Here is a 20,506-nt window from a genome sequence, read left to right on the forward strand (position 1 = left end):
CAGATCTTTGGAGGTTGTTTAAAGTCACTCTGAAATATGTAGGATATTTAGGAGCCAGCTCAAGGATACACCATCAAAAGCATAAATTGCAACACTTAATCATAAAATCATTCCTGGCGAGCATTCGCATTGATGATATACACACGCATTAGCACAAGAGGATCCAAGGTTGGAATTTCCCGATTAGTGAAGGGCAAACAGATTTCAGGAGCTAAATCATGACAAATAATATTATCGAAAGACTGAATGCCAGGCAACACTAAATTACCACACAAGTAACTCAGTGTCATTCTCAAATGAGAGCTGAATAAGAATTCTGTGGTGATACGCAGAAAGGACTGCTCCTTATTGATTCAACACTGTTCAGCACTGCATCCATCAATACTTAAATCAGGGCGTTTGGAGAACTAGAAGGCTGATAGGTGCAAGATTCTTCATGTACAATCAGTCATCCACCTTCCATCACCTTCGTTTTCATGTATACATATCAGAAAACCATGGTCCTACATTTATAATATTGAAAAATGAAAAACGGTGGGGGGGGGGGGGTTAGGATTTTTTTTTCCTTTTCTTTAAAAACCACGACCACAATCATCCTCTAACCTTGTCCACGTGTTTATCATAACTGTGAAGAGACAGGTCCCCTGACCTTCGTGAATCAGTCATTTAAATCCAAACAACAATGTTCCCTCACCTTAAACAAGTTCTTATTTTAACCCAAACCATAATCTGTTTCTGAACCTAACCACAGCTCTGTCACATCATTAAGCTGACTGACTTTTTAACAGTGATGTGTAATAGTTTTCAAAGAAGCAGAGAAATCAGCTTTATTGGTCAAGTATGTTTACCCCCTGAGAGGGCAGTCAGTGATCTCCACTGTTCTCTGTCCTCTGATGTTCACAGCATCCATCTCTTTAACATTGTCAAGCCGGGTTCGTGTTGTTGGCCTCTTTAACATTTTCCCTATAAAGCGCCCTGGAGGATGATCTCGACCAGAGAGTCATGGCGGTTAATATGCCTGAACCAAGGGGGCAGTTGTAGGTTTCAGCAGTGAGGATCACTTCCGCGTTCAAAAAGCTGCAGTTCCTCGGCACTCGGGGCTGGCTCCAGAAGTGAGCAATTCTCCATTAACCCCCATGTTAAAATAGCCAACTTTACAGCCTAAAAAAACATATTTACAGCCTGGTACATTTTTTGTTTTTGGTCTCTATTGATAGTTGAGTGACGTTGAGTGACAGCCCCATAGACAGGCACTGGCAGTTAGCTCTTTGCTAAAGCATCGGCTGAGCTAGGCGGCTACATCCAGAGGCCTCCGGCTGCCTCCAGCGGTTGACAGGAGTTGCAGTGTCCGTGTTTGTTTGCCAATGTTCGGATAGGTTTTTGTGACAGTATGGCTTGTTGTAGTGTAGACTGTACTAACCGACCGTCGAAGGAGTCTGTGTTGCAGTTTTTTCGGTAAGTAAATTTCTCACTATTTACCTGGATGTTTGCACTAATTAGCACGTATTAGCATATTTTGCCGCTGGCTTATGACTTCATTGCTGATTTATGGTCGCTTCTGATACAGATAGAGGACCGGAGCGGATAATGTTAAGAACGCTGTTGCTGTGTGTTCCGTGCTCTCAGAGTCCGTTTATTGTGGGAATACTAGGCTACAATTTTATTTCGTCTCATTTTTCTGTTTAAAAAGTCCGACATTGCATGGACAGAGCAGCTCCGTCAGTAAGCAGCTGCTGCTGTTTGTGTGCAGCTGTAAGTGGATAGTGGGTGGAGGCAGTGGTGAAAGCCGGTAAATATTAAATATTAAACATTTGAATATATTATTATTATTAGCATTATTTTGATGGTTATCATTAATAATAATGTTTTAATATACGTTATACATATAACATTTTAATATATTTTATCAATATGAAATAATAATGATTGTTTCACAGTTAAATAATAGGCTAGAAATAAATTTCCCCCCACAACTCCACCAAACCCTGCAGCTCCACCTAAAACCTCTCTATCTGAAACAGTCATGTTTAAAACACAGCAGCAACATTATGATCTCTATTGTATGCTGTGTGTCGCGGTTACACAGGGTCGAGCTAGTCGGGTCGGACTCGGGGACTGTCGAGTGGTGGATGTAGCTGTGTGTAGCTGCCGCTTAGCTTGTTAGCCTAGCTGATTAGCTGATTATCCTTAGGCTAGCTCTGTTGGTCCGAGCCATAGACTGTATAAGACATGGACGTAGCACCCGTGACGTCACCCATTGGTTTCGGAGAGTCGTTTTTGTGACCAAACCATGGGCATTTGAGCTGCGCCATCTTAGATTTTAGTGGGAGTGTACTTTCCATATTTGGCGAAGAGGCGGTTACTCTACGGGTCAGCCGGGGTCAACCGGTCGAGAATCCGGCCACTTAGCTCGGACCAACCGAGCTAGCCTAAAGCTAATCAGCTAGGCTAACAAGCTAAGCGGCAGCTACACGCAGCTACATCCAGTCCCCGAGTCCGACCCGACTAGCTCGACCCCGTGTAACTGCGACACAGAACATACAACAAAGATCATAATGTTGCTGCTGTGTTTTAAACATGACTGTTTCAGATAGAGAGGTTTTAGATGGAGCTGCAGGGTTTGGTGGAGTTGTGTGGGGGGGGATTTATTTCTAGCCTGTTATTTAACTGTGAAACAATAATTATTATTTCATATTAATAAAATATATTAAAAAGTTAAAACATTATTATTATTATTATTGTTGCCATTATTATTAATGATATATAATGAGTGAACGATAAAAAATAATGATGATGATAATATATTAAAATGTTTAATATTTACCGGCTTTCGCCGCTGCCTCCATCCACTATCCATTTACAGTTACATCAGCACACAAACAACAGCAGCCGCTGACTGACGGAGCTGCTCTGTCCATGCAATGTCGGACTTTTTAAACAGAAAAATGAGACGAAATAAAGTTGTAGCCTAGTATTGCCGCAATAAACGGACTCTGAGAGCACGGAACACACCGCAGCAGCGTTCCTAACATTATCCGCTCCGGTCCTCTATCTGTATCAGCAGCGACCATAAATCGGCAATTAAGTCATAAGCCAGCGGCAAAATATGCCTGTACTAATTAGTGCAAACATCCAGGTAAAATACTGAGAAATTTACTTACCGAAAAAACTGCAACACAGACTCCTTCGACGGTCGGTTAGTACAGTCCACACTACAACAAGCCATACTGTCACAAAAACCTATCCGAACATTGGTAAACAAACACGGACACCGCAACTCCTGTCAACCGCTGGAGGTAGCCGTAGGCCTCTGGATGTAGCCGCCTAGCCCAGCCGATGCTTTAGCAACGAGCTAACTCTCAGTGCCTGTCTACGGACTGTCACTCAACGTAACCACGCCCCAATTTATTAAGCCTAAATAACACTAAAACGGTTGTGGTACAAAAAAATTCACCCCCCTCACAGTGTTCACGGAGGTGGAAACTATCAATAGAGACCAAAAACAAAAAATGTACCAGGCTGTAAATATGTTTTTTTAGGCTGTAAAGTTGGCTATTTTAACATGGGGGTCAATGGAGAATTGCTCACTTCTGGAGCCAGCCCCCAGCGGCAGCCGAGGAACTGCAGCTTTTTGAACGCGGAAGTGATCCTCACTGCTGAAACCTACAACTCCCCCCTTGGTCCGAGCTAAGTGACCGGGTTCTCGACCGGCTGACCCCGACTGACCCACAGAGTAACTGCCTCTCCGCCAAATATGGAAAGTACACTCCCACTAAAATCCAAGATGGCGCAGCTCAAATGCCCATGGTTTGGTCACAAAACCGACTCCCTGAAACCAATGGGTGACGTCATGGGTCCTACGTCCATGTCTCATACAGTCTATGGCCTGAACCATGTAAGCTTCTGGTGCCTCACAACAAAATGGTTCTTGCTTGCCTGCAGGGGTGTTGATTTGCTGCCTGACAAACTTGTTGGACTTAGTGCTCAGTGTAGTGGATGTGCATCTGTTCAAGAGAATGAATTTTACCAACGACCTGTACGGCTTGGTCTTAAGTGGGAGGCAGATATTGTTGCTTCTACAGATGTTTTTGAATTTCAGCACCAATCATCTTGGTGCATCTCGGTTTGTCCAGTGCTGTTCTTGTCCTCTTTGGTGTGTGATACCAAACAGAAGGTCCAAACGCAATCATCAGAAAGGCCAGTTTTTGACGATTGCGTTGATGGTGGTCTCCCATGTCAGTGGTGTATACATTGTCATTACTGGAGCCATGTCAGTAGCCCATAGCTAAAAACTCTTCTGTTACTGACCTCCTCAAAATCCCAAACACTGCCTCCTTCACTAAACAGCTCACCTTCATTTTGTTTTGTATCCAGTCAAGTGAAAAATCAGCTTAATGTGCATCTTCTCCTGTAGTAGTCCTTGACCTTCACAGAAGTCAGAAAGACGCCTTCAGTCAATACTAAGTGATTTGTTAGTGGTAGAGAAACTGCAGTGTTATAAATTTTGCTCCAACTAGTGGAGGAAATGAGGAGAGGAGTGCTCTGAGAAACATTGGAGGAAGGTGTGCACAGAGTCTGACTGAAACACAATGGCTAGAAATTCATTCTGGTTCTGATATGTGTTTTTTAAATTCTTTAGTCTCTTTCACTCTAGGCTTTGACACAGTCTGTGTAAGACATCATTATCACATCATCCACATCATTAGGTGGAGCAATTATTCTATTTTAAGTAGGTCTATAGAATGAACCTAATTAATTGCTGCTTCATTTTTACAAATATGCATAGAGCACAAAGTGTGCATCATTTTATTATGACTTTATAATGTTTATTTTTGAATACATTACATTTTCACTGCAACTCTTGAACCTGGATGTAGGTGCCATAGGAAATTAGCTTAATTATGAATTCAGGGAATAATAATCAGAATCATTACACACACTCAGTTTGACCCTGCTTCCCTTGATGGTACTGTGGAACTGTATGGAGCTCCAATGCTCCCATGTAACATTTAGAACCGGTTATATTAATGAAACGTTACAGATATTGATTCCGAGCAACTTTTACTGATTCATTCAGAGTTCAGGGCCTTTGTCTATCTTGGCTGCAGGGAGAATCTTTACAGTGATGCTGTCACATGACTCTTTCTTTTTCACTTTTCTGTTTCTTCCCTCAGTAAGTCCTAATCCCCAAAGCTAAAGAGGCACTGTTTGTATTAAGCCCAGTTTCATTGGGGAGCAGCCTCTAGGAACACAGTTTATTTGTCACCATAGCTAACACTAACCATTACAGTTCATAAAAATGCTTCTAGAAAAACAAGGCAGTGGTCATTTTTTGGCATTTTTTTATTTATGTGAAGCAGTAATGGAAGGCTGTAGACCTCCAGCTCCTCAGCAAGCTAACCAAGTTCTTTTACTGTGTCCTGCTGTTGTGTGAAAACCTGTTCGCACCATGTGAAGCATGAAATTAGGTTGCTGTTGCAGTTATTAACTGTTTGAATTCACTGTAACTCCGACAGTTGCTCCTCTGTTGTGTTTCTGACAGAGTAGCCGCTCGAAGTGTGGACTGTAGTATTAATCCACACTCCCTGTTACCACAGTAACCACAGTTACTGCCAAATCAACCAGGACTCAGATCTTAAGAATTACATCTTTGAGCTTCTGACAATAAAACTCAACACTTCCTTCCTGCTGATGTTTCATATTAAAAGTCTTCCAGCAGCTCGTAGGGCACAATCACATTCTTTCCTGGTAGGCTTTTAATGTGAAACATCTACAAGACGTGTCCAGTTTCATTGACTGTAGCTTAACATCAATGGAAAGAACTGCAAAGTAAAAGTGAGTAGAATAAATTAGTGAATGACAAAACATATCTGTATTGAAAAGGAAAAACTCAGAGCAGCGCTGAATTGAGTTTGAGTTTGTATTTACCTTGTGAATTGTTACAAGTAAATTCATCAATGCTTTTTACTTGGAGATTAAAAATTGGCCAAAGTTATTTTGATTCATTGTACAACATACTCACAGTTTACTAATTTTGAGGTTCTATGTGTGTGGCACAAACATACGTTGCATATTTTCTCTTAATATAAATTCTCAGACACCTCTTCCTAAAACCCGTAAGATTATCAGTAACATTCTGAGTACCTCACCACTCCCTCTGACCCTCATAACCCTCTCACCCAAACATAACCGCAAGTTGTCATGATCAGCTCCTTCAAGGACCCTTGTTTGGACTCTTTGTTTTTCTGTTTAGTGTTTCCTGTTTTATTTTGAAGTTGCTTTTCTCGTGTATCAGTGATGAAGTGTGTTACTTCCTGTCTTTGTGTTTCCAGCCTTTGTGATTGCCTGCCTCGCCCTAATGTGTTTCACCTGTTCCCAGTCACCTTTGCCTCTCCTGTGTATTCAGGTCTCTGTGGTCTCTTCTGTCCTCATCAGATCGTCTGTGTTCGTTCCCCCACTTTTCTGTGGATTTGCCTCCTTCGTTGTTTTGTTGATGGAAGAGTTCCTCAATTTCCATTAAGTTTATGTCACCCTGGTACCTGGACCCTGTTTGGCCATCTTGTTCTCCCGCTTGACTGTAAGTGCATTAAAGAGTTGCTACATTTACTTTGACTGCATCTGCATGTGTCTGCGTTTGGGTGCAGAAATAATTGAACTGTAACACAAATGACGAACACAAGATCTGATTCTAATCATTAAATTCAAGTGTGTGTGTGTTGGCTGGCAGCTACGGTGTGGTGGGATATTTAGGTTAAGGTGATTTAGTGTGTGTTTCTTGAGACAAGCAGGATGAGACTCAACACTTGCTAACGGGAGGCCTGCCTAATTCCCCTGGCAATCATCAGTCAGAAGGCAGAGACTGCAGGCACACTGTGAGAAATGGTCCTGACAAGTCAGAAAATTCACTGTAGAACATTACAGTAAAAATAGCATTTCCAAGTCAACCAGTGGCATGTTTCCTGTGATAACCATTTTTTATTCTCTATATGGAGACAGTATCTTGACATTAGCGTAATGAGTTACTTTATTTCCTCAACTGCTAAATATTATACTTATGTTTGTGTAAAGTCTTAGGTTAACACAGATGTAAGTATGGTAGAAAACAAGTGTTCCTGAGCTGCTGCTGTGCTAAAACTGATGTTAGCCTTGTCAAAACTCAAACATACCCAATTTACCAGTCACAACCCAGAGTGAGCCTGGGGCAGGAGAGGGAGAGTGAGGACCTGTGTGTGTGTGTGTGTGTGTGTGTATGTTGGCATGAGAGAGAGAGGAAAAGACAATGGGAGAAAGAGACAGAGGAAATGTGTCAGAGAGAGAGAGAAAAGAAAAGGTTGAGGGAGAGACGCATTAAGAACTAATGGGCAAAAGAGAGAGAGAGTGGTGGATTGATAGATTGGAGTATTGACATTGATGGCTCACTGACTTCCAGGTCCGCCAGAAGGCTTATCCAATTTATCCAGGCTACACTAAATATGATCAGCACCCACTGGAAGGGTGAGTCTCAGTGCTGTCAGTCTGTGCACGTGCCGTTCTTCCACACTCACGATCCCTCCCCCACCATCCCCCAATCATCTTCCTCTATCCCCTCCCCATCTCGCCATCCCGCCTTCCAATCCCATCGCTCACCGTGACTGTAAAATGGCAACTAGGAGAGTCGGAGAAGTCAATGGGGCCCAATCCATCACCAGGAGGTGTTGGCTCGATTGGGAGACGAGATGGTGGTGGGGAAGATGGGGCTTGCTGGGGTGGGGGTGGTTGTGTTTAAATGGCTGTTCTTAATGTTCAGCTGCAAGCAGTTGACTTATGGAGATTGGATTGGATAGTGTATCCTTGAGCAAGGTCAGAATCATAATGAGCTCGAATATAAAAGCATCTTTCATGTGCAGATCAAAAGACAGGAGGGCAGTGATATCATGGATCCTTCAGCATCGTGTGGTTCCTTTCTTCCTCTTTTTCACTAGATAAATGGTGTGGGATGGAGAAAAAACTGGGGGCATGATCTAATGGGTAGAAATGATTTGTGAATGGAAGGTCTCGACTTTGAAGCCACCCATTGGATAGAAAAATGTTTTAGGGCACTTTGTTGGCAATGTAGTTTGTGTTTCAGGGTAAAAATGGAGGACGTAGAAAGACTTTTAAATGATTATAAAGCACATCTTAAATTGTTTTTTTTTTATCTGACAGTAAAAAGAGAAATTTGTGTGTGTTAGTTTATGAATTGTCAGAATTGCAGATGTTGTCCACCACCCTGTGAAACCCAGTGCACACACATTTATATTATATACAGTTGCAAGAAAAAGTATGTGAACCTCTGAAAGCTCTTTTTGGCGAAGCATGGCTCACATAAGCATCTTCTTCTTATGCGGAGCAAACTCAAAAATTTTGAGAAGTTTTTATCAGTCAAAGTAGCTCTAATCCACACCACAACTCATTTTCTTAACAGGACTCCAGGTATGCTAACACCTGACTTCACTTAGTTTTTTTTTAAGATGATTAACTTGAAGGGTTCACTTATTTTTTCCACAAGCACTATGGGGTTTTTATGGTTGTTCTCAATAAAGACATGAAAGATCAGAATTTTTGTGTGTTATTATTTTAGGCACATTATATTTGCCAATACTCTTGACTTAGATGAAGATCAGATCACATTTTATGACAAATTAATGCAGAAAACCATGAAATTCCAAAAGGTTCACATACTTTTTCTTGCAACTGTATATATATACGGTCAAGTATCAAGATGATGTGTTAAATCGATGCTGGCTGTTATCCAGATATGACAAACACTTGACATGAGAAGTGTAAATGGGACTCATGGAAGCTTTATGCTTCAGTTAGATAAATCCTTGCAGGACTGATGTGTATGATAAAACTGCATCTACCTTGATTAAATAATGACACAAGGCTGCTGTAAAATAACCCCACACAGTGCTGCAGGCATCACGCTGTGGGCTTATTGTTATTCTAACAATTCTGGGATAAACTGAGACCCAGAAGCAAAGAAACTCACAGGAGGTTGTGTAAAGTTGAAAATGTCTTTCCTCAAAAGGTTAGAGGTCATACTCGAGTTGTCAGTCTGGCATAGACAAACAATATCTCAGTCCTGTTGTAACTGTTTCTCCTACCTGCATGTAAAGCACAGCAAGATGCAACAATTACACACCTGCTCTCCATAAGACATCAAAGGTGGTAGCAGGTGTAAAGTTGTCAAATTGCATCCACCACACCGGCAGGACCAAATGGAATTGGGATTATCCATTACACAAGGGAAGATCCACTGTTGCTGCTAGGAGACCACCTGTTACTGACACGTTACAGATGTTATGATTTAATAATAAGACTGTGCAAGCAAATACAGGGTCACCAGCGGCCTAACCCAGGGAGGAAGTGGGGCAGAGGCTCAAAAAGACATGCCCACCACTCCCTTCAATAATACTGAAGTAAGATTGCTGTGAAAAAATATGGTATGCCCATTAACACAAGATAAAGGGCAAACAAAGAAGCAAGTCTCATTTGCATTACAGAATAAACTTGCTTTAAATGGCTGTTGAGTGCCACTTTGACTGGGATGGGGCTGAGAAAGCATGTGAAGCAGTGGGAGGGTAGAGAGACTTTGCAAGGCCAAACTCATTCAGGTGAAGCTAAATAAGGAAATAAAAGAGGCCAATAGAGCATATAAGGAGAAGGTAGGGAGGCTTTTCCAGGAGGGCAAGCCAGGGACACCTGGGAAGGTGACCAGAGGAATGTGTGGAGATGGCAGAGAGCCTGAACAGCTTTTACTGCAGGTTTGACAAACATAGCTTCACACAGGAGGACACAGGAGTGTCACCCAGGGGGTGTTGAAATGGAGCTCCGGAGAATAAATCCTAAGAAAGCACCAGGCCCTGACAATATGAGCCAATTTCTATTGAGGGGCTCATCATAAGGAGCTGCCTGGGGTCTTCTGTAATCTTTTCAACCACTCACTGTTCCAACTCTCCATACCAGCCATATGGAAATCTTCCATCATCTGTCCAGTCCCTAAGAAAAGTAACCTTATCAGCAATAACGACTCATCATCCTGTAGCTTCAACATCGCTGGTGATGAAGAGCTTTGAAAGGCTCATCCTGCCCCAGCTACAGAGGGAGAGGTTCCAGTTTGCCAACAAGCAGCAGGGAGGTGTGGATGATGCAGGGCTGACTTTACAGCACCAGACCCACATAAATCTGGAGAACCCAAAATCATAGTAGTATTGATAACCACTAACTCCAACTCCTACTCTACAAGTGCCAACAACACCTGTTCTTCCTCAGGAGGATGAGGAAGGTTGAGGTCCAGCCATCAGTCCTGCAGGCATTCTACAGATCCTCTGTGGGATCCATAGTACATCAGTAAGACCATCGGTAAAGAAGGCCTCACAAATAGGTGAAGACACCATATACACACACTCCAACACCTACTACAACCTCATGCCCTGCGGATGTTGATATAGACACCACCACCTCTGCACTTAGCATTGTTGCTCTGTCACTGCCCTTGTTTTTTACTCTTTGTTCTTTTCCTTGGTTTTATATCTTAATTTGTATGTAAATTTTATGGCTGCACGTTGTGATTAATTAATTGTGGTTCTGACTGTGCTCTGATTGTTTGTGATTGTTGTACTTGTCTTATTTGTTCACTGCACAAATGAAGTCCCTCATGGAAACTAAAGTAATTTTGGTTTGATTTTAATTTGATTAGTGGAATATTTTCTGTAAGATGAGGGAATATGGTTCCAAAAAATTAACATTACAATTCTTAATAACTGCATATCAGCGAATGGAGCTGCAGTGTCAAACTGTGAGGCACTGAAAATTAGCACGCATACTCATCAGTATCAAATCCTGAATATATAAATGTTATGAGGGGATGTGAGGTGAATAGTCTTCTTGTTTTACTGCAGAATCTTCAAAAAGTAATGTTTTTACAGTTGTTCAGTTGGAGTTTGTCTGAAGAATTTACTGGAAACCGATGTCAGTGCCTTGACAGAAGGCAGAAAAGGGACTGACACTGCTAAATACACTTAAAATGACTTTTTGATATTTGGTTAAATGACAGAATACTGTATTTTTGCAGGACAGAATCTTTTCCTGTATGCTCTGCCCTGACTTCTCATGTACAGTCTGTACAGTCATGAATGTTTTTCATTACTGTCCTCTCTCCCATGAGCATTGCATTTTACAGCCCTGTATACCTCCACAGCAGCACAAGATATCACAGCTATAAACTTGTTTTATCATGGGAGGGAGTTGTTGATGGACACAGAGCCTAAGCATGTCATTGCTTTCTCCCCTGCGCTACACACCCCCATTTCTATGTATATATAGATATATTTTGTCTGGGATAATCCATGCTGTTATGGCCTGTATGGGATTTTAGATGCAATCCTTTCCAGTGCTGATATTATAACACACTCACACCAATGTGGGCAGACTGGGAAGAACAGGAAAAAGCCCTGTTATTCGGTTTTAATTTGAAAGACGCAGTTACATGTGAATTTGCCAGAGTGGCACAAGTTGTGCAAGAATCCTGAGGCTTTATGAATCTGCTTCATATATGAACAGAGACAAGAGGGTAAAGGACGGAGACTGGAACACTCGTACTGTAATGTTTTACAGCAATATCTAACACAAATGACCCAAATGAGTACCTAAGAAAAAAAAAAAAGAAATATTTTCTTATCTAACTACACTGGCACTCAGCCACACACTTAGTTTCAGTTTTTTATGTGTACATTTTGAAGTAAATAACTCTCAAACGTCTGCTGCCACCTCAGTTCAGTTTTAATTTAAAAGGCCAAAGCAAATCATGTTTATAATTATGTATTAGTGCCCAACACCCCTGAATAACGTATTTGCGGCAGTCTGTGAAATAATATCTACAGCACAACATAAAAGAGATTCTTTTATATTCTACAGGTTGGCAGTGAGGAATCGCTCTAACCCTACTTGAAATGCAGTGGAGAGGACGGTCAGCAGGATCCCGCTGAATGTTGGACAGTTGTTGATGTGTACGGAGGCCCAGGCATGCTAAACAAGCCGCATAATGGAGAGACTGATCAGGTATGCACACACATCACCGCTCCACACACAAACACCCCCACTCCTCGGAGCCGATACATTTCTTGATTAAAACACACAGAAATGTGGAATCTCAAACCAGCCAACACAAAATTATGACAAAGTAAATTACAGTGTACAATGCAAAGATGTGATTTGCTTCTAAAATCACTGTGGAGACACCGACTGTAGCAGGTTTGTCTGTTCTTGGTTCTCTGTTCTCTTGATCGATCACATGCGTAGTTTGCGTATTTAATTCAGTCTTGAGGACTTGCAGGAAAAGTTCTGGTTTGATTTCCTCAAAACTTTGTACAGATATTTATGCTACACGCTGACTGATCCCAGGACTTTTCTTCCAGCTCTGCCCACAGGGGGACAATTTGAGAGAAATGGATGCCAACAGCGATTTGATTATTTGCCATTAAATTTTGTGTCCCAAATATCTAATCCTAAATTCTTCAATTTTCCTCTGCAAGTGTGCAAACACACGTGGTTTTTAAAGGGCTTTAGACCATGTGGTTAGATTGTTAAAATTGAGCCCCGGGTCTTATTGCTTTGTCTTTGCTGTCCTGTTGAATGATGAAATCTACATGATCAAATGGGACTCTGATTGGCTAATGAATGGAACATCACAATCTTGCTGTGCCAGTTGGTTCCTGTTAACATAATCCCATGAATGTAACATGAACCCTGCTGTCAGTCATTGCTGCTCTTGGCATGACAATGCACATTTCAGGTCTCTTCCAACTTGGTTTATGGTAGATCTCTTGGTAGATCTCTGGGACTGACCTAAAGAAAATGAAAAGCAGCTCATGATTTTATTGCCATGTTATCTTAGTAAACCAGTTCAGAAGGCAGTGAATATTGAAGTGTTGCACATTTTTAAATTTCTAATTTGTATTGATTAATTTAAAATGTATAGTCACATTGATCTACAGTATTTGACTTTGTTTACTGAAAAACATGAATTTCTTTCGGTGTGAGAAGCTTCATACAGTTTAACAGCACAATTGTGGCAGGTAGAGGCCACATGATGAAACCTGGCTTCAGGCTACACTGTCTGGAAAGGTGCAGTTTTGTTTTTTTTTTTGCCCTGAGCTGAGGCTCCCAGGCATGATGTTTACTGCCCACAGCAACCTCTCCCAATCAGATACATTTGAACGATGGTCTGCTCGCTGAGGTTGAAAATATGCAGCCTTCCTGCGAGGTTTAACCTCAGGCGATGAAGTGCTTCTGGCACTGTTTTGCTCTCCTCTCCATCCTTGAATATCTACGTTGTGCTACATAAAGCGTATCCTGTGCCCGTCTGTCTGCTTCACTTCCCTCTCCTCATTACTCTACATATCATGGGCGGTACGCACTACATCAGTAACAGCTGATCAGCAGCATTATGCTGTCGTTTATCAACCTTTATATAAAAAAAAAAAAAGCATTCCACAGCTAAATTGTGATTGCTGCTCATTAGCATCCTCACAGCTGAAACAAAAAACAGCATCTGTCTTTGATAAGAGATTTCAGAGGATCACAGTTTCCTCACCAGTTCTGACTGCACGCATTGGATTTGTATTGTGTGGTCACATGTCTCAGATTACAGATGGTTCGTGCTGGTATGTAAACATGCTGCGTGCAGTACTGTTGCTGCAGTGTGTAGGATTTCAGCTCGAGCTACAACCACAATCCTTCACTTTCTCTGCTGAGTTTCCTCTGCATGAGGCACATTCCTGTAGCAGCATAGTAGGTTGTGTGTTTGTGTGTGGTTGTGTGCGTCTGGGCAGTGATGAACTGTCGCTGTGGTTGGGTGTTGTACCCACACACTAACAGCGGGGGGAAAAAAAAGAAAAAAAAAACAGATGGATGCTTAAATTTTCATACTGTCAATTTGTTAACGTTGCTCTGCTCACCTCTGCCTGACTAGCCTCACGTGCTGAAGGAGGAGGAGGAGGAGGAGGAAGAGAGGCGGAGCGAGAGAAGAGTAAAGAGGAGGAGGATGAAGGCAAGATAGCAGAAAGGGAGGAGGGTGGAGTAATGGATGGGGACTGAGTGTTGTGGTCTGTCGTGTGCATACATCCAGGTGACCCTGTTTCATGGAGGCCAGGTTTGCGGCTTTGCCAAATTTCTTTTCCGAGACTCATAACTGGAAACTTTATAGTTTAGTCACTAAGAGGTGCTTACTCCCTGTACTCATCAGTCAGCCTTCACATTATTTATAGAGGTGCAGAACCTCTCTCCCCAGTTGACTTTATGAGTTGGGGGTCTGCATCTGTATCTTGTTGGCCATCTAGTAGAACCATTTGGTGAATAAAACACATCTGCTGCTGTCTGACCTCTTCAGCTGTGACTAGAACTCTGATGAAGAAAACTCCGATTTACTGCCTTCACTTCAGTGATTTACTACTCAAATAAAATGTGACACGGATAAAAGAAAATGTTTTCAGCATATGAGCATGACCTTGACTGAACTGTTGCATATTTCAGTCCTGTTTTTCTAAAGCATGCTAATATCAGCTGCTCACTGTTTTTCCCCATGATACCTTTCATGAGAAAAATGACAGAATTGTTTTATGAAAAGGACCTTTTGTAAAGTAAATGATGACCTTTGAGTCTCAGAAGAAAAGGAAGTAGTAGCATGACCCACAGAAAGCGGTGCAGCACCCTGTTTAATTTCTGAGGCATAAGTGAATTGTCTCTCAGAGCATTGTGGGATAGAAAATAATGCCTGATTGTCCAGCAATCTGAAGGTAGAGAGATACTTTATGCAGTTTGCCTGGAAGCTAATTGTTGCCATAATAATCTGAATTATATCAGCAACTGAAATATTTGATTCTGAATTCTGTATTTGTTTCACTTTGTGAGATTCTGTGTTCATTTTCAAAACTTTATTTCCAGTATGTATTTATTTTATTTATGCTGAGCTGAATGGATTAAAGTCTGAAAATAAATGGGGTCATTTCACATGGTTTGTGACGCTCAGAAAAACGGATACGCTGTTTTAAAGCTGCTACTTTTCCTGAGGGCTTATCAGCTCAGACATCAGATGGATTCGCTGTGTATACATGAGGGGTGATTTGTAAGTTCACGGTCAAAGGCAGAGGGAGATGAACTGTTCAGCTCTCTACATGCATGTGCAGTTCAGCTCTTTGAGTGGTTATTCATGAGCATGTAATATAAATCCTTTGAACTCTTCCTCACAGTCCACTCCCTTCTCCTGTACGGCTGTGATAATGAAGCAGGTATAAAATCTCTGAAGTCTGATCCTGTGTGACAGATCTCATTTCCATGGCTGTGATGACAGATAGTATGGTAACCTCCCCTGTTCTATTCTTATCATACAGTCACCGTGGCTTGCTGCTGTTAATAGTGACCGAATTCTTTGAGATCCCGCAACTGTTAATTAATTTTATTTATTTATTTATTTATTTTGACGTAAGCTGTTGTGATGCTGAAGTAGCAGAAGTCTTGTCCAAACCTGCTGTGCTGCATGCACCTGATCAGCAGTGTCATCATGGGTGTTTTACTTCATGTTACAGCTGATAATTCACAGTCTCAGTCTTGGACCTGGGTGATGATGATAGGCTGAGTGTGACTGCAGCTGTGCTCTGGCTGCTGTCACTGTACTGTCCCCTCAGTTTATTGAATATTGACGTGGAATCGATTTTGTTTCCCTGGAGAACCAAAAAATGTTCAGCATGATTCGCAGGTCGATAGATGTCTTGATGGGACTGGAAATGAAAATCAAATGATCCTCTCTGTGTTTACTGCATTCTGCATTTGTTGACGCACGCCGCAATCCCCGGGTGATCTGTTATTTCTTTTTTTCAGCTGAACAGTGCAGCTGGCAAAATCAAAGTCCCATTGCACCTTCCCAGTCATTAGAGGGAGGAAAAAGTAAAGTGGGTTAAACAGATTTATGGGGTCAGTGGAATTACTGGCTCATTAAACCAGCGTGATTCTCTGATTTTTATCTGATAAGAAGTTTGTTTCTGTTTCTAATGCGACCATATCCCCCTTTTTAATGAATTATACTTGGTTAGCTATTTCACGGAGCGCAGACATCTCAGTCAATACAAACCATGTTAGGTCTAAGATGGCGTAGGATTTCTTTCTCGCATGCCAACTGGCACTTAGCACTGCCACCGGAGGCCATGAGGTATATAAACAGATCAACCTGGAACATTCAGTTTATGTTCCAGAAGTAGAGAAACCTCAAAATCCCACTAACATTTATAATAACGTACGTACTATGCACTCCACTAGAGTTATCTGACAGCTATAGATACTGATTACCTTTTCAAATCAAAGGCTCTGCACATCCAAACAGGTGTTTCCAGTCTCCCTGATTAAGCCTCTGGTCAGATTGCAGTCTGGTGGAGCTAATTTGGGAACTGTGTGATTTCACCAAATGTCAATCAAGAACAGCACTAATTAAGTAAAGTAAGTCAAAACACCTGTGTGGGAGGACAATGAGAGAACAACAGGATGGGTGGATATCATGGATAAGGGAGAAACTAGGTCGTGATGACTAAGTATGGACTGTGTTGGTGAACTGTCATGGAGGCTGTAGTTCTTTAGCGTGGTGGTGGTGCAGGGCAGAGTGAAATACCTCAAACCTTACTTTTTCACCTAGTGCCATCATTAGGTCTGAATTTCACTTAAGTCTAATGCTTTGGTGTTGGTCACAAAAAAATAATACAACCGTGATCTGATCTCATGCTGTGACTGGCACGAGCAGTTTTTCACACAACAGCAGGACCACAGAGTTGGTTGGCTTGCTGAGGAGTTGGAGGTGTGCAGCCTGCTGCCCTTCATCTTACTGCTAACTGCTCCTTGTTCCACTGCTGACAAAAATATTCAGTGGTCAGCACTAACCTCAGTGATAAATACATTGTGTTCCCTCGGGCTGCTTCACAATATAAACCCTCGGATGTTGAACTAGTGAAATGCTTTTAATACGAAGCAGTGGTAGAAAAAAACGTTGGCTTAGCATCAGCTTAATACAGCTCTAATATGGTGTAAAGAGAGTGAACAGTAAACACTAAGTCTGATATCACTCGGATGAAATGAATCCTTCATGCTGAGGTGAGCAATCTGAATCCGGTGCTGGACTGGTGTGTTTCACCACTGACCGTCAACACTGCAGTCACCATAGAGAGATAATTACAGAATGCAAATACATGCCAACTGCAAATAGTGTTAAAAACAGGGTTTGATTTCTGATTTTTGAAAATCTTAAGGATTATACCTGAAGTGAAATGTTACCTGGACCTTTATTTATTAGACCCACACAGTCCAAATGAATGACACGGCATTGTTTTTGCTTTTTAATCGATAATAAGCTGCAAGAATCTTTGTAAACTCAAGCATCCACACCTCCTTAGATCCAATATGTATCTACTGCAAGCTAAACATGAAAGAAATGTAATTTTTGGTGGTACTTATGTGAGTTTTATACCAGCTCAGTTTACTCTGCCTCCAGGAAATAGCCATGTGCTTGCACTCCTAAGTCCAAACTAACTGCCTGCCATATAAATGGAAGCATTACAACCTTCAGTAGTGTTACAAATTCACTCTTTATGGAGTCATTCACTCCAAGCACACTGCCAGGTGCAGCACGTCCACAAGGTACAAATAACCGAACGTGCATGTTTAGTATAGAGTCGTTTGGCAACAGCAGAATAACATTTTACTGGCAACATGACCTTTAGTATATCCTGCCCAGACATTTTCCATTTCGTTTGGCATTTTAACACATTCTCCACACGTACACTAAATCCACCGTCATGTCACACAATAAGCAGGTAATGGACATAATATTTACTGAACAGAGACGTCCTGCTGTGATCTTTGTTGCTGTGGATGTTCATGTTGTCCATTTTCACAGTCCAGATCAGACTCGGGCTCCAACATGTACAGATGGATTTGAGAAGCTGCAGACTCCAGTCAGTTATATTATGCTGCTTAAAAAGTTTGATAGTTTCTGAACTTCCTCAAAGCTCCAGGATGAGATGGTGCTCACAGGCACTGGGTGCTGCTGCTCAGCAGGCTTCCAGAAGTTGGCCAGTCAGAAGAAAGTGGGCTTTTAGAGAGGTGGACATGAAAGAGCCCTGAACTAATACTGCCTCTTTCTGTCAGAGGCTGAACTGAAGGGCTGTATAACAGGCAGTATGAGAGGTTTTTTTTTTGTTTTTTTTACTGTGACTCATGCAAAGCTCCTCTAGTGGAGTCCCAGAATAAAGATATAGAGTTGGAAATGATGATGATGAAAGCCCCCCTTTAATTTGTGGGTATAACAGCTGATTGCTGTTGCATGTGGACTTTGGAGTGACTTGTCCCTGCAGCCTGGTTAAGTTATACAACTTCTATTGCCTGTTAGGGTTAATAAATGTTTTGTATTTTGATTTAAATACTTCTATAATCACCAAGTTATTTTTTTATTTCTACTACTAACACGGCATACAAGTGAGTTGGTGGCATCAACTCAATAAGTTAAATAAAAACAGCATTACACTAGTTAAAACAACATAAGTTAGATTCATGTAGCCTGCAGTTCAGTGTGTTGGTGAGATAATGGTGGATATTGTTTTGTCCTGCGCTCTTGTTGCAAGAAAGATGCGCAACACCAAGTCCTGGAAACTCGAAAAAAAAACCCTGCACAGTGCATATAGAGGACCGCAGCCGGTATATACCGAGGGAAGAGACACTGGAACATCCCGTCACTGCTCTCCTGCCGTCGCCCATCCCGCACCTGCCCAGGCCGTGCGGGGCAGGCGGGCTGACCTTCCTTTTATGGTCTCCGTTTCCTTCCTGGAAGCCTCAGTTGGATGAAGGAGGAGAGCGCAGCACTCCGCACTCCGTCCATCCTCCTGCAGGGCTGCAGCGCTCCCCGCTCAGCCTGCAGCTTTCTGGAACATTCAGTTTTTGTTTATTTATTTATTTTTTAATCCGTCGAAATGATACTGATAAATATGAAATAATTATAGACCTGACTTGATGGAGACGGATGATTTTTATTTCCCCGTTTGCTGATTTTTCTCTCCTTTGTTTCCCTCGCCGATCAGTCTGTGGAATGGTCTGCGTTTTCTCCCCTGGGTCGTTTCCACTTCAGCATGGGAACTGCGGTGTCCAAAAGGAAGAATCTGAGGAGTGATGCGATTTCTTCCGTGGCCGCAAAAGTTAGGTGAGTGTGTGTGGAGGACGTGTGGCGGGTCTCGGAGTGTTTCTGAAGCCGTGCGGAGGAGACGAGCGGAGCAGATGATCCGGCTGCGTTAAAACAACCAAAGTCGAGACTTTAAGATGGTTTTTGAACACATTACTGATGTGGGTGAACTCTTACACATGACAGTAAAATAATAAACAGTGATTTTTGGTAATGTTCCCAAACGGAGTAAAACTGCTCTTCTGGTGCTTTTGCATGGTTCGTGACTCCTCCATCAGTTTGAGTGTCTTTACCAGAGCGCAGGCTGCGCTGCTGCTTTTAAAGTTTCACTTTGGCTTCCTGCTGTTATCCTAAACCCCTGATTTATTAGATTTCGATAGGAATCTGTGTTTTTACTGAATAAAATGTTTGACTCTTCCCTGAATATACATCACATCTTCCTCATGTTGCAGCCCCCTCATGCAGTATTTACATGTCAGCTGTGTCAAAGCAAACCTTTGGTTGAGCCCTTTATGTGAATAATGTGGACATCAGTGCTGTGATGTCAGTGTGCCTCGTGATATTTGGACATGTTTTCCCACTTCTAACACTTTGTGTAACTGAGAGCAAACATCCAGAATAGACTCACTCTATGAATTCACCTTGTAAAAATAACTTATGTAAAACTGGTTTCTGGCTATTTTGCACAATGTTGTATTTTTTAGAGTCATTGCATTATAATCATGACATCAGGAAATAGCTTTGATTTGACCTGTTTGTTGTTTTGTTGCTTGTTGTATACAGTACACACAGCCAGGGTGTGTGTATATCCTTGCTTTAGTGACATGGTCATCCACTAACTTCCACTCACTGGACTTGTGACGAATTCTAATGACATTTAACTTTAAAGTGTGAGTCATGTCATGAAAGGTCTTTGTGTTATGGGTGTCAGATTAGTGTGTGCTTGGTCCGAAGGCTGCAGGATGACTAATGCTCTATGGTGGGAGATGCACTCGGTGTCGCCCACTCGCTGACCTCAGAATACAGAACGTAGACAAATGAAGCGCTTGAGCTCTCGGTCATGTGTGCATACACCTACTTTCTTCTTTAGATGCACGAGCCTGTGTGCACACATATGCTGAAGCGCACAACGTATGACCTTTCCATCTACTCCAGCACCACGCTTGCTTATGCACACATTCTCCAGCTCTGTTTGTCTTTGTCCTCCTCTGCTGTTTGTCTGTTTATCGCCTCCCTCTCCGCCTCGCTCGCTTCTCCACACCTCACGCTTAACTC

General features: G+C 42.0%; 1 protein-coding gene across 1 annotated transcript in view; it reads left to right on the forward strand.

The window, feature by feature from the left end:
• The first annotated feature begins 19,181 nt into the window (after nt 1-19,181).
• The window catches only part of nsmfb (NMDA receptor synaptonuclear signaling and neuronal migration factor b), a 42,137-nt gene continuing 40,812 nt past the window's right edge, over nt 19,182-20,506 (forward strand). The window contains exon 1 of the mRNA XM_041042652.1: nt 19,182-19,252. Within this exon, the coding sequence (XP_040898586.1) occupies nt 19,182-19,252 (71 nt within the window). The remainder of the gene's footprint in view (nt 19,253-20,506) is intronic.

Source organism: Toxotes jaculatrix, chromosome 7, assembly GCF_017976425.1.
Source record: "Toxotes jaculatrix isolate fToxJac2 chromosome 7, fToxJac2.pri, whole genome shotgun sequence".
NCBI classification, from domain to species: Eukaryota; Metazoa; Chordata; class Actinopteri; family Toxotidae; genus Toxotes; species Toxotes jaculatrix.